This window comes from Dreissena polymorpha, chromosome 7 (genome assembly GCF_020536995.1).
Source record: "Dreissena polymorpha isolate Duluth1 chromosome 7, UMN_Dpol_1.0, whole genome shotgun sequence".
Lineage (NCBI taxonomy): Eukaryota > Metazoa > Mollusca > Bivalvia > Myida > Dreissenidae > Dreissena > Dreissena polymorpha.
The window spans coordinates 27389619-27404839 of NC_068361.1; the positions used below are offsets into that span (position 1 = coordinate 27389619).

The 15221-nt window shown below is 34.1% G+C and overlaps 1 protein-coding gene across 3 annotated transcripts in view; it reads right to left on the minus strand.

Annotated features, from left to right (window-relative positions):
* LOC127838840 (uncharacterized) overlaps positions 1 to 12751 on the minus strand; it is a 134603-nt gene extending 121852 nt beyond the window's left edge. For 2 of the 3 annotated variants that reach the window (XR_008029987.1, XR_008029986.1), the window contains exons 1-2: positions 11657 to 12751; positions 6904 to 10746 (exon numbers count right to left, since the gene is read on the minus strand). Coding sequence is in view for 1 of the 3 variants with exons in the window: in XM_052366837.1 (XP_052222797.1) it covers positions 8321 to 10746; positions 11657 to 11963 (2733 nt within the window). In the remaining 2 variants the exon portion in view is untranslated. Of the gene's footprint in view, positions 1 to 2306; positions 10747 to 11656 lie in introns of those variants that run through there. The other variant, XM_052366837.1, reaches the window with a different exon arrangement.
* Positions 12752 to 15221: the final 2470 nt, after the last annotated feature.

Below are 15221 nucleotides of genomic sequence, written 5' to 3' on the forward strand. Positions count from 1 at the left end.
GGTGGTGGTGGTGGTGGTAACGCTAACGTAGCATTACAATAACAATACTTAAGAATGATCAAATGGGAAAAGGTAACCTAGCACTGGCAGTAAATATGGGGCTCATTTACAGGTCAGATTTGGAATCTCTGCTGTAAAATGAGATTTTAAATGGAATTAAGGGAGGCAAATGCTGTAACAAAAAGAACATGCATAAACAGTAGTTGTTTCCCTTGTTTGAACCATGCTGAATCCTTAAAATGCCTATTTCCAGTAACTGTGACCTTCACCTGTGACCTTTGACCTAGTGACCTTTAAATCAATAGGGATCATCTGCGAGTCATGATAAATGTACCTAAATGAAGTTTCATGATCCTAGGCCCAAGCGTTCTTGAGTTATCGTCTGACAACCACCTGGTGGACGGACCGACCGACCGACAGACAGACAGACCGACATGAGCAAAGCAATATACCCCCTCTTCTTCGAAGGGGGGCATAAAAAAATCAGCTGGGTAATTCAGCAAGCTATAACTTAATATACTTTGCGTCGGAAATTTGGCCGACAGCATGTTTTCTCTTTCACTTGCTTTGACTTGTTGTACCTTACGACGATATATGGTTGACAATATGTCAAATATTTAAATCTTGCTTGACCTTACATCTAGATTCGGTCGACAGTATCTAAAGTTATTCAGTGAGCTATGACCTAATTGACGTTATGTCCAGATTTGTATGAGACTTCATTTAGACTATAGTTATGACTTAATTGACCTTACAACGAGATTTGGTTGACGATAACATTGATTTACAACAAGATTTGGTTGACGATAAAATTGACCTTACAACAAGATTTGGTTGACGATAGAATTGACCTTACAACAAGATTTGGTTGACGATAAAATTGACTTTTCAACTAGATTTGGTTGACAATAAAATTGAACATACAACGAGATTTGGTTGACGATAAAATTGACCTTACGCCGAGATTTGGTTGACGATAAAATTGACCGAGAGTTGGTTGACGATAAAATTGACCGAGAGTTGGTTGACGATAAAATTGACCGCACGACGAGAGTTGGTATATTATGGGTTCAATCATTTGGAAAGATGTTATTTATTATTTTTACTTACGGTGATATTAACTTGACCCTGCGTATTCAGAAAGCACACATAATAGACTTATCCCGGAATGCACTTGCTTTTGGGAAAACCCACAAATCAGCTGGTAAAAATAAAGCTCATAAATCCACACTCATTTGAAAATCAAATACCACATAAAGTGTTATTAAATGACTGAAACTTCATTCGGTGGGTAAGATGGGTCAGAGTTGTTTGTATCTAGGGATTAGTGTGTTTCCACCCACGCAATTCGGGAAACGTCTATTGTTTGATATACATGGCTTATGGAAACATGAATTTAGTGTCATCGATATTTATCGGGCTTATTCCTCCATAGTTGAGGTTTAAACCTCAGAGAGTATTTCGATTGGTCGTCACAGCTCAAGAGCCCTCAGCGAAGCGTCAATTTCTAATAAAATCCACAACGGTGTTCCACGGGCCAAAGACCAATAGAAAATAGAAAAACATGTTATCTATAGGTCTTTGCACGGGCTTTCAACTGAATTGCCATCTTTGTTTATAATTATTACATGCGTAGTTTTAAGTCAGTTTTCGGTCCATTCAACTAGCATTAACATTCTTGGCGACACTTTATTCCCGCATCTTTCTTTTAAATAACATGCTATTAAATAGAAATATGTTAACACGGCTATGTACTAATTGTATTCGTCCATAAAATCGTCTGACTGACGGGCATCTGTCTTAAAAATTACACTCTCTATTGGCGATACACTTTTATGAGCACGTGCATGGCAACAAATCAAATATACGGGGAAGACTTGATGATAACACAGCTGATATGTGTATTTGGTAGAATATCGTTTCGCAAATAGTTTGTTTTAATCTAGAAGTGCACTTCATGATTTTGTTGACGTGTGTCGAAATATATAAGATAAGGGGATGCGCAAAATTGTTTTTCCACGCGTGAAACATTTGCTGAATGTTCAATTGTTGAACTTTAATCTAGATATCGCTGAGAAAAAGGACATTGAATTTGATTTAGAAACGACCCATATTGTGTACAGATATAGTCAGTGCAACATGACGGTTAAGAATTTAACCACATTCTTTCATTGAAGATGTTTTCGGCGTTAAGGGACTCCAAATAGTAAACCTATTGCACTGCAGTCAACGCCTTGTTTAAACAGTCGTTCGCTTCATTTATCATATTAAACCATTGAGCAGTGGACGGTGCAATAACTCATGTATAAATCAAATATTTAATAAACAATATTTGGGTATTTGGGTATATAAAACAAACATCTAGTATAAAATGCCAACAATGTGTGCAAAAAATATAACAGAACAAAAATAACACTCAGTTTTCGGTGGATTTTAAATTAATACATAAACATATATGTATCATTTCATAAAAAAATACACACACGCATGAATCCGTTTAACTTCTTCACAACTTAACTTATCATGAGCATGACAACATGTCACTTGTTCATCATACAAAGTCCTATTGTTCATTATAAAATGTTATATTACCATACATAAAACGTGTTTGACATATACGTATATTACTGAAAATACTAATTTGTGAAAATCAACTTAAAAGAGGAATAGCAGAGTGATGAGTCATTTTCTATTCAACAAGCTCACATGTCCCTCAATACTGGCCAATAGTGTTTTTTTTTTGTAAACAATACATCTTTACAATACTTTTATGCTGATCCCAGAGTCTCACAGTTGAACATGCAAAAATGGGCATCTTGATTCCTGTGAATTTTTCATATACCTTATGCAAAAAGCAGTGTTAAAATATAATCTGTAAGCATTCCACAAGTGACCATAATACAGATTGATGTTTTATAAAATGTATGAAAAGATTTATGATTGCATAAACTTTTATAGAGTTTTTATCAGAAAAATGTTTCAAATATAGCGACACTAATGTACTGTTTACAGAATACAAGCCATATATATATGAACCAATGTACATATAAGACTTTTTTAAGATAAACTGCAATTTTGTATAACAATTGTTGTCTTCATTTTAGTACATGTTTCTGTTAGTGAATCAGTAAAAACTATTATTTCAACAGTTAAAAGGTAGCAAAAGCACTTTCGATTTCAGATATTACAATTTAAAAGAACACACAATACATGTACATGTACAAACATCACATTTGGCAAGATAACACTCCAAGATAACACGCATAACTATCACTCTTGTAAAATCAAACCTGAGCAAATGAAGATTTCATAAAAAGATCATCTTTAAAATGTTTATGTGGAAACGTATATTTCATAGGGACTAAAGCACTCAACCACATATGACAGTGACCTGTATGCATGAATATTTGAGTGGCGTCATGCAAAATGGGTCTTCTGCCATATGGACCAGCAAAGCTCAAGACAAGCTTGCCCAATCACATAGTCTGGTAGGGAGCTATTCTGTCAGCTATGATGTTGTGCAAGGTTTCGTGGCTAATAAATGCATGTGCAGGCAGGGAGCTACACTAGTGGCATATGGCATGAGACCCATTTTCTGATGATTCAGTCTAAATTTAGCGCTGCCCAGATACCTCAATTAGTTCTATTACTGGAATCGTGTTAAAATATTAACTAACTATTATGCTGTCATTAATCTTGGAAAATAAATACCAACAGCTGCACAAATAGAGTATGCATATAGGACACAATCGGTGCTCCAGCTAGGCCTACATGGAAGGGCGCCCCGCCCTGCCCTTCCAAAGCCCAGCCTTGCCCTTCTGAAGTCCCGCCCTGCCCTTTTATTATTATTTTTTTATATTTATTTTGACATATGATAATTTATAAATCTTTTATAAAATTGTAATTAATGTATTCCTCATTGTAGACATTTTATTTGAATGGTTTAATAATAATCAAAATGTTATATCTTATCTGATATTATAGCTCTGAAAAGTTCAATCATACAAAAATAACAAAGAGTAATAACTCTTATTTAAGAAAGTGAACGGTTATGGTTTTTAAGCATGACACCACTCCTCATTAATCTTTTGTTCAAAAAGAAATACAACATTATACAATAGTAAGTATTTGTCACAAAATTATACATAATTCTGAATTACGTCATTAAAAAATAACCAGTCTTCAAAGGAAATGTATTATAATACAACTGTATACAAAAATTTATAAATAAATTTATTATTATTTAAATATTTATTATTATTTATCTGTCACCAAGGTAATCTCTTTAGGTCTTAAGTTTAAAATACAGTCTAAAATTTATAATTCATAACATTCAATTTATTTGTAAAAGTATTTGCGAACAGAAAAGGTAAGGTACAAGTTTGATCAGTAAGTAACACTTTAAAAATATAATATTATATTATATATATTTTAACATGTTCATCATCCCATTATAAAATAATCCAAAATGCATCATATATAGGTTTTAAACTTAAGATGTAATGGCAGAACATTTGTGAAATAGTAGTAAGCAAAGATTGTTGATCAAAAACAACAGTCAAAACTAGATACAACTTGTGACCAAGTTTGGTGAAGATCAGATGAAATTTCGAGACAGACAGACCGCCAGACCGACCGACAAAGTGACTCCTATATAGCCCCCATTACCAATGGTAATGGGGGTATAATTATGCAGAACAGGAGGATATTCTGACAGCAGTTATCATGGTTACTTATAAAGAAAAAACCTTTAAAAGCATCAATGTGCCAATATTTGAACGTGTACCTTTAAAGGGAAACTTGGAGACGTCATATCTCGCTCAGAAGAGATGTGACTAAAGTGTGAAAGGTCTGAACTTAAATTTGATCTTTAAAGGGGCTACAAACATGTCAAAGGGAATATCTTAGTGGTAAAGGTTAAGCATTTAAATTACTGAAACATATGTCTGAAGTTGATACATCACTATATCTATCCATACAGCTGGGTCATCTATCGTCAAGGGCACACAATTCAGATATGTGTGAATCATTGGGCATTTAAGTGTTTGGTACAACTTAAATTGATGGTAATGAAATATATAAACTTTTATTATAAAAGGGGGGTTATCATGTGACAAACAAGATGGCAACATCCATGCCGATATTTTTCAGGGTTTTATACCTTTTTCTACTTGTATTTATTGTTTAAATGCTGCTCACTTTCCAGCGATATCAACAAGAAAGTGATCAGCGTTTATTTGTTATAAATATTCGCTCTTCATCTCCACTTTACTTGCTGCAAATTTTCTTAAGCGGGAGCTGTATTTTTGTGACCTGCTGGCATCTTAAAGCAATCTTCAGGGTCTCATTCTTTTTTAGGTCTAGAGCCTGAAACAAACCTATTTTAATCCATTTATGCCTAGTGGACTCTCCCATCCTTCTTAATTGGATCAATTGATTTCCAAAATTAGGAATGTCTATAATATTTATTTCTTTCTTTAGACATTTTTTACAGAAATTCTTTTAAGAAAACAGCGCAGACCCTGATGAGACGCCGCATCATGCGGTGTCTCATCTGGGTCTATGCTGTTTGCCAAGGTCGTTTATTTTTTTCTAGACACTAGGCATAAATGGGTTAAAGCCTAGCCATAAATCAAATGAGCGTAACAAAGAAATTACTTAAAGTAACAACAAACCTGCATCTAAATCTAATGAACATCAGTAAAATACACAATATTTGTTCCTGTATAAGACTAAATATTGCACCAATAATCAATAATGCACCATTGAAACAATAATTTATTTGATCAATTTAAAGGGACATATTCACAGATTCTCATATTTTGTCATTCAATGAATTTTCTTAGCAAACATTTATATTTGGGATGGTTTTTAATAAATTATTATACCAAGGAAAAAGATTAAGTATAAAAATGTGCCTATCCTAGGGTTTAAACAGGGACCTCTAGAAGCAAAAGCCTATCCGCTACCACCACCACGATGCAGACTTTTGAAAGGGGCAGTACTTGAAACGCTGTGTAGGCAATACAATTGTTTTTGCTAATTTATTGCTAAAAGCGTTTAATACAAATGCTGTATTATTTTTCCAATTTGGATTGGTGATAATCACTTAATGAACAAATATGACAAACATTTTTTTATAGTCAGGAGTTGTTAATTTGCTTGTTCAAATATAAAACATACATTTGTTCTAAATCCATGACAATCTTTTTGACAATTGTAATGTTGCTCAACTGTGAACAAGTCCCTTTAAAGAACAAAAGTTCTTTCATAAAATGAATGCTAATGCATCGAACTTGACATAAAAATTCAAGTATACATATATTACAATGCCCTAAAAAATTTGTTTGATGTTGTAAAAACATTAAGGTTGTTATAAAATACCAAAATACATGCAGAGATTTCAGTAGGTTTTGAAAATCAAGAGTCAAAATGACCCAAGGTCTCAAAATAATGAGGGGTCAAAATAAAAATGATATTGGTGAAAATACTGAAGTAACTTCATGCAAGTTTATGGTTTTGTAATAGCTTATTTATCATAATAATGAATAAAAGATTGACAAACGCTTTACTATTTCCATAAATGACCATTTCTGTTTTTTTTTTCAAATTGGATTGTGCAAAACAAAATGTGTCAAAATGATGCAAGGCTATTTTTTTCAGTAGTCAAAAATGAGCAAATTGAAACTTGCTTGCCATGTACCATGTCTTCATATTTTATGATGTTTGGCCGTGATTAGTAATTAACATACATGTAAACATGATGAGAATTTAATATAATCATAAATGTAACTTTTAACAAGGGCTGTTTGTAAAACATGCATGCCCCCCATATGGGCTGTCTGTTGTAGTGGCAGCCATTGTGTGAATACGTTTTGTGTCACTGTGACCTTGACCTTTAACCTAGTGACCTGAAAATCAATAGGGGTCATCTGCCAGTCATGATCAATGTACCTATGAAGTTTCATGATCCTAGGCCTAATTATTCTTGAGTTATCTTCAGGAAACCATTTTACTGTTTTGAGTCACTGTGACCTTGACCTTTGACCTAGTGACCTGAAAATTTATAGGGGTCATTTGCCAGTCATGATCAATGTACCTATGAAGTTTCATGATCCTAGCCATAAGCATTCTTGAGTTATCATCCGGAATCTATTTTACTGTTTCGAGTCATTGTGACCTTGACCTTTGACCTAATAACCTGAAAATCAATAGGGGTCATCTGCTGGTCATGATCAATGTACCTATAAGTTTCATGTTCCTAGGCGTAAACATTCTTGAGTTATCATCCGGAAACCATTTTACTATTTTGAGTCACTGTGACCTTTGACCTACATGTAGTGTCCTGAAAATCAATAGGGGTCATCTGCCAGTCATGATCAATGTACCTATGAAGTTTCATGATCCTAGGCCTAAGCGTTCTTGAGTTATCATCCGGAAACCATCTGGTGGATGGAGCGACCGACATGTGCAAAACAATATACCCCCTCTCCTTCGAAGGGGGGCATAAAAATATACAAGTGAAAGTTTTTTTCACAAAAAGTTTTGGTAACATAATTTTTTATCACTTGTTAAATGACATATAAACTTTATTTGTATGTGGTTTTAAATTTTTATAGCTAGCTGTAAACTGATGTGATACCCTCTTATCAAAATAATGCGTGATTGGTCCATCAAAGAAAATGTAGCCCATAAAAGTCACTTTCTTAAATTGTAATTGTTGTATCAAATGGGAAACAAGGTATATTGTAAGTGATAAATACTCTTTGAACAACTATCAAGTCATGTGTGAATACAGATTGAACTATTGAAAATCAAGTTAAAGGGGAAAATAAAACAGAGAAATACAATTTTACCAAAAACATGGAGCTGTTTAAGTAAAGGGAAAGTTGGTACCTGGTAAATGTTATGTCAAAATACACCCCAATCACAAGAATTTGAAAAAATCACTGAGGATCACATAAAGTACAACTATACAAATACGGAATTCTCATGCAGCAATCACATAATTATGGTTCAACTACATGTATACACAATGACATACTGAATTTTCCTGCAGCGTATTACATACGGTAAAACTTTACAAATACTAAATTTGTATGCAGCGTATTACATACGGTAAAACTATACAAATACTAAATTTGTATGCAGCGTATTACATACGGTACCACAATACACACACTAAATTCTCATGCAGCATATCACATACATGTACAGTTCCAGTATGCACATCCTGAATGCTTGTATTTTTAAATGCAGGGTATCGCATACTGTACCACTATGCACATCCTGAATTCTTAGGGTATAACATACGGAACAACTATACACAAACTGAATTCTTATGCAGCAGCTGCTGTTCAAAGAGGTGCTGATAAGCAACGCTGATGGTTACGAGAGAATAGTCGTGGGCGTTACCCTGCATGAACTGGGGACTGAGATGAATGAGCAAATTCAGGTGCGCATAAAACTGCAGAAACTTTTCAGGTTCAAGCTTACGCAAAAGGAGAAGAAGAACATCTAGCAAGTCATCAGCACAAAGATCTGCCCTCTTAGTCTGGTGTTTAGAAATCTGCTCTTCTATGAATTTGATTGCTCTGGTTACGTTCCGTAATTTGCTGAACAGAGTATTAGCTGCGTTCTCCTCTTCAATTATTGTATAAAACTTGTCAAACATTTGGTAAAACCTACTTCGTAATGTTTGCAGAACACTTACTTCCGGAACAGCTTGATCATGTTTCCGCATAATAACTTCTTCAGAATCATCTGTTCCATGGTCCCTCTTGTAAATGGTTTCATCTACCACAACCACGCAGACTGGATCACCTGCACCATTTGCAATTGCTTCAGATTGGGTCTGATTGACAGTTGTTTCGTGAGGAGCAATCACTTTATATTCACTGACTTCCTGAAGCTGATAATCAGTGTTTGAATCTTCAGCAGAGTGGCTTACCATTTCATCTTCAAAGACACTATCATGCTGATTCTCCTGACTAAAAGCTGATGGAGGTATGCTTGCACTGGGATTGGGTAAATGATCTTTACAATCGAGGTCCATTTTGAGATATTCTTCAAGACCCAATGCCAATGCTCCGATAAAAGACATGGGCATAGAGTCGTCTTGCCCATCAGACTGACTGTATAGCTGATCAATTGGCACACTAGTCATACTGACATAGCCAGTGGTTGCTCTTGCTTTTGTTCTGTCATGTTTATCACCCACAATAAGGTTATTTACATACATACTTCTCGGTCGTGTTAGACTATGGTCCAACGGATTCTCCAACAATTTTCTAAATGTCTCCTCGCCATATCCTACATCAGAAGCTGAATATCTTTTCAGCCATTCTGAGAGACTAAAGCATTGAGCTCTGTAGCTCTGTTCATACAAATCACACAGAATTGGCATCAATTCTTCTGCCACATGCTGTTCATAGCAAATGTATACTTTGTTCACAAAGTTTTGTTGTAGGTGCTGACACTGGTTACCTTGAATTTCGAGAGCTAGATCATAGGCCATCTCCTCAATGTGCTTGGTAACATCTTTACAAATCCTTTCGCAGTCAGCCCTTGATATGCTACCCATGGACCATCTTGTTGAAAAACTGCGTTCCCTTTTCAGCACTCCATGTACCGTACCAGGTGGACAGTTTGGAGCCATTTTCGATGGCCTTCTCACACTTTTGTCACCAATAATACTAATAAAATCTTCCGTTTCAGGGGATAAAGGTTCAACCAAGTCGGACATTCCAGTAAATAATTTTGTGTCCTCAATCAAACGCTGACATTGGTTTTTAACTCGTTCACAAAACTTTTCATACTTAGTGCGATAGCCAATTGGTTTAACAATGAGATAGGTTTTGACCTTATCATTAAGTGTAGCCCAGTCTTCAGGCAGTTTGTTTGGGTCAAATAGGTCAGTTTCCGTTTCAAATGTACCTTTTTTCCTATTAAAACCAAACGACCGGCCATCAGTGTCTATTTCTTTCATGGTCAACAACACTGCTTCTCTAACACTAGAAACTTTGATTTTTGCATAAATCTTTTCTTTTATCTCCCCACTCAAAACATCAACTCTTTTACTCACTTCCACATATAACTCATGAAGATCTGACGGCTTTGTTATGGTACGTGAAAACCTTTTTTTCACATGACTTCTCAAAACAACATTCTTGATCTCCTCTCTTGCTATTGTGGCCTTGGTGATTGATTCCAATATGCCATCACGCTCAGTTCTCACCTGTTCTAATTTTGATGAATCTTTCTTTATTTCTGAATCTCTGTACAGTTTAATTTCTCTCTCATTCTGAAGTAACGATTCATTTAATGTCCTCAACTCTTTGTCCAAATGTTGGAGAAAGACTTTGAGAAAACTGTCCTGAAGTGATGCAACATATCTTTGACTAGAGAAGTCTTCAGTCTGCAGAATTTTATTCCTTAACTTCCTTAATGAATTTTCTGTATTCTTTTTCATTCGGCCTTTATACTCAATGTCTTCTTCAATTTTTTCATGTACTTTTTCAATTTCAGCTAAAACACTTTCAACTACAGTCCTGTCCTTTGGGTAAAAACAGACTTCTGGTAAAACAAAAACATGTAGTAACTTTAACAACTCTTCATAGCACTTTCTGTTCCCTTCCTTGTCTATCAAGTCTGGATTTAAATCTCTGCTTATGTTCCTGCTTGTTTCAAACATCTCGTCCACGTTTGGATCAAAGTCATACAGCTGCCCATCGCGGAATATTTTTTCTGCAACAAAAAACCAACAACAATTAGCCAAAATACCTTTTTACTCTTTAATGAATGACAGTGTGTATTCATATGAACTTATGCAGTGTCAGCCAAACATGGCCGGACCGATGGACAATCATGACTCATGTCCTGTAATTTTTTTTTAAGGTCCTGCCTGTCGGTCAAATTTACAGGACCGCTTGTCCAGTACGTGCAAATGATTTAGAGATACTTTTTATATGGGCTAAATTCTATACCAAATATTACCAATATAAAAAGTAGCTTAATATTTGAGAGCGTCAACAAGTTGGATTAGTAAACAAGTATCGGCTACTTTTATTTTGGAAAATGATCTTAAGATATTAAGAAGGAGCGATTCCCGGTGGAAAATTAGAATGGTTGATGAGGAAATGTATATTTACTTTTTACATGTGTTCAACATTTTTTTTATAATGTTTTTACTTGACAAAACTAGTACCATGTATGGCATTTATATTATTTAACGTCAAATACAAATGTGTAACAATGAAATTAATAGCTTTTTAATCATTTATCATTTTATATCATTAACACCTTGATTCCAGCAATGAAACCAAGTTATTTTACTATTATATTCTGTAACCGATAGGTACTGTAAAAAAAGAGGAGGTCCTGTATTTTTTCCCATTTTACAAGACCTACTGTCCTGTAAAAATTTGCCTAGTTTGAATTTGACTGAATTATGATGCAAGTATTTTACAATAATCAAGGTAATACTAAGGAAAGAATTGGGATTAAAGTTAATAAAATAAGGGATACATTCAAACAAAACAAACAAATATGAAGATTAAACAATACGGATAAGAATAGTTTTTCTCATTCCCCCATATGACATTACTTTGTTTTATTTCTACTACTTAACATAAAACAGTACAAGTTTTATACAAACCTTTATCATGATAGTATGTTGAAAGCTTTCCTGGTGTTAGGTCAAACAATGGCGAGGCGTGCATCGTAATGAATTCCTCCTTTCTATGGCAGTTCCAGTATATGACCCTGTTATCACAGTCTATGTAGATCGAGTCAAGAATCAGAACCTTGTACCAGAGGGCAGGCTCTATCCTTTCCTCATTGTAGGTGCCAATACTTGGTCTATGGCAATCCTTTAAAGTGACACTAGGAACTCTAACAATCTGTCCTTCATTCCTCAAATACACAAACATTGTCAGTTGTTCATTCTTCACTAGGCACTGCATACAAATGGTTTATTCAATTGACATTGATATCAATTAATATATCACTGTCAAATAAACTTGTAATTGATTAAGTCTTATACCACACTTTATTATTTTCATTAATGATAAATACATCATTTTCTTATGTTTATTAAGTAATGTCTTTATGTGTCAAGTCCAAAGTATTTGGTATAAAAAAAACATTTGTCACCAAACATAACACATGATGGATGATGACGAAATCATGTCAGTAGTTCTTCCTGGTTTATATTTCATTGTTATCAAATATAACACATGATGACGAAATCATGTCAGTAGTTCTTCCTGGTTTATATTGCATCTTTTGGTGGTTACATTAACTCTCAATCCTTACAAACAACAGTCACATTAAGTCAATACCTGTCAAAAATACCCGCACGGGGAGTTAGACAGTATAGATAGATAGAACTGTGAATGTATGATATTTGTGAATCATTCAGCCATAATGTAATCTATGTGTTCTAGAGAGTTTAAGGAGCAATATATGATTCATATTTTCTTCGAGTTTATTCAAACCCAAAAAAGTTCAACCTTTTATGCCGAAATAAGACGCTCATCAAGTTACTAAGTAGAAAGTAAACAGGAAGTGTCAATGGCGCAGTTTTCAAAGTTTCCATTTACTAGGGAAACCGCAGTTTTTTTAAGAATAGGCCATGATTCATTATTTTTACCGCAGGCAATTCCACAACGATGTAATCACGGAAGATCTGTTCATAGAGTGTGAGTAAATTGAAATTATTTTTTTACGAAGTTTTTTAACTATAACCTTTGCAAATATTATGTCTCCATTATTTTTGGAGTTGAATTAATATTAATTAAGGACAATACGGACCTATCAATCCGGACCATATTTTCGGACACAAAATGTGAGGACCGCACCGTCTTTAGACTTCTCAATTGCTAGTTGTTCCTCATACAAAGTAACAAAACAACTAGATTTGAGGATTTAATGCACTACATGAACTTTTCATAGAAGAATTTGTAAGTATTCTTAAATGAAGACGACATTTAAAACTTCCTTTATACCGTTTTAAATCAATATGAAACAATTAGTATATATGTGACGATTTTATTTCGAAACGGGTTGTTACACAAAATTCACATTGCAATAAGACATATCAACACGTTTTTCCATAAATTATTGCATTTTTGCGTTATCTTAACTTTATAACTAAATTGTTTGAAATCACGTTCGATACACATTATGTGTTGTTTTATCGTATTTAATCTCGAAATTCACCAACTTCCATGCATTCTAATTTTAAGTCTAAACTCAGAGTTTTGTCTATTTTTTAAAACAATATCATTTCAATAAAACATTTGAAACTCCCTTTTAACTACTCCAATCCAATTAATTAATACAATAGTGATGATTTGATTGCAAAACGGGTTGTTATAAAATGTTCATATTGCAATAAGACACACATACTCGTTTTGCAATAAAATAATGGCAAATAAATATGCGATGATTTAATTGCAAACCGGGTTTATTGCAAAACGGGTTGTTATAAAAAAAATTAAATTGCAATAAGACACTCCAACCCGTTTTGCAATAAATTTATTGCAAAACGTGTTGTTACATAGCCCACGGAGTGTATATTGACAGGAGATGAATCGAGTATTTGACCCTTACTGTAGTAAATTCAATCTTATGCAAAAACTATTCATCCGATTTTATTGGTTTGTACGTTATCATGTTGCTTATTAATTTCTCTTTCAAAAAAATATAACTTTTAGTATATTCCCGTTGTTATTAATGGATTTATAGCGAGTTAAACACAAGAAATACACATTTTATGTTTTACCACCGCGCGTTTTAACGTGTTGTGGCTATCGATCTTTTACAATCAGCGTACAGCTTAGCGCCGAGGTTATACATTTTGATGTACCCACTCACGTCTTTTGTTAAATTATAGTTCCATTTCTCGGCCGATTTTGACAAATTATATATCATTAGAAAGCTTACGTTACGTAGTAAACAGATATATAAATATATATTAAGTGGTTCTTCTGATTTCGACAGCCCGGCGAGTTATAACTTTAACTTTTGCAAATATCATACCGTTTTGGAGTTTTAGAATCTAGATTTACGGTTGACATGTTTGTACTTAATACCAATTTGTAGCGTTTATATTTAGAGTTCAGTTTTAAAAATTACATCTTGCTTAGGAGAATAGAATTCTGTATACGATAGAAAAAATTTTTGTTTAAAAACGAAAGTAATTAAGGAATGAAGGCGGGAAAAAGTAGCGCGCGTTCCTAACGCACTGAACTGATGCTACGGTCTTTGCGATTATGCTTTTGTTTAGAAACCGGCCATTGAATTTCCTTTGACATATTATTATATTTTTATGGAATATATTGTAGTATTTTGTTCACGAAACATATCAATAAAGCTTATTATAAATGAATCTTAATCAATTAACAATTTTATCTCTTGTTTATAACACAAAAAGGGTGTTAAATTTATGATGAAACAGCGTATATAGCGGACCCTCTCGATATTATTCGGCTTTGCATGCATACTTGAAATAAAATGGGTGTCAAAAACATTCATCGTTTGCTGTTTATTATAAACAAGGTAATTATGTATAATTATTTGAAATGTTATTTACCTTAAATTATCAATTTATTAAAGATTCTTGAAAATCACGGTCGGTGTTACGCGGGTCATTTCGTATTTTGACATCAGGGCATCATGTCCAACTATTCAAAATCAGATTTTTTTTCACCGGGACGATGACGGCTTAGATTTAGACAGGAAGACAGATAGTTTGTTCAGACTTATACAACAGTACATCGTCTTCAACTCAAATATATAAATTATTTTTAGACGAATTGTTAGGTGATTACACATATAGCAGCGATGATTCTGAGAATGTTGCCATGTTTCTTATCCGTGTAATCTAGAGTCCATGGTTTGAGCATTTTTATCGCGGTGTTCAAAAAAAGATATCTCAATAATCTTGTTTATTGATAGATCTGTGGTTTTATTGCCCCTGTGTTCAGCACAAACCAATTATCTCGTTATGATCAGATACTGTGCCGACCAATACTAAATAACAATATGGTGTCATACGCCACAGCAGGGACCTATACTTGTATATTGGTCCCTAACCACAGGTGGCAATGTCTGGTCAGTTTACACTTTTTATGATACCTCCATGTCTTCTCGTGGTATTAGTGGTCATTTCTTGGAGTAATGTAACGCCAAATACTCAAGTTTGCGTTTATAAGATA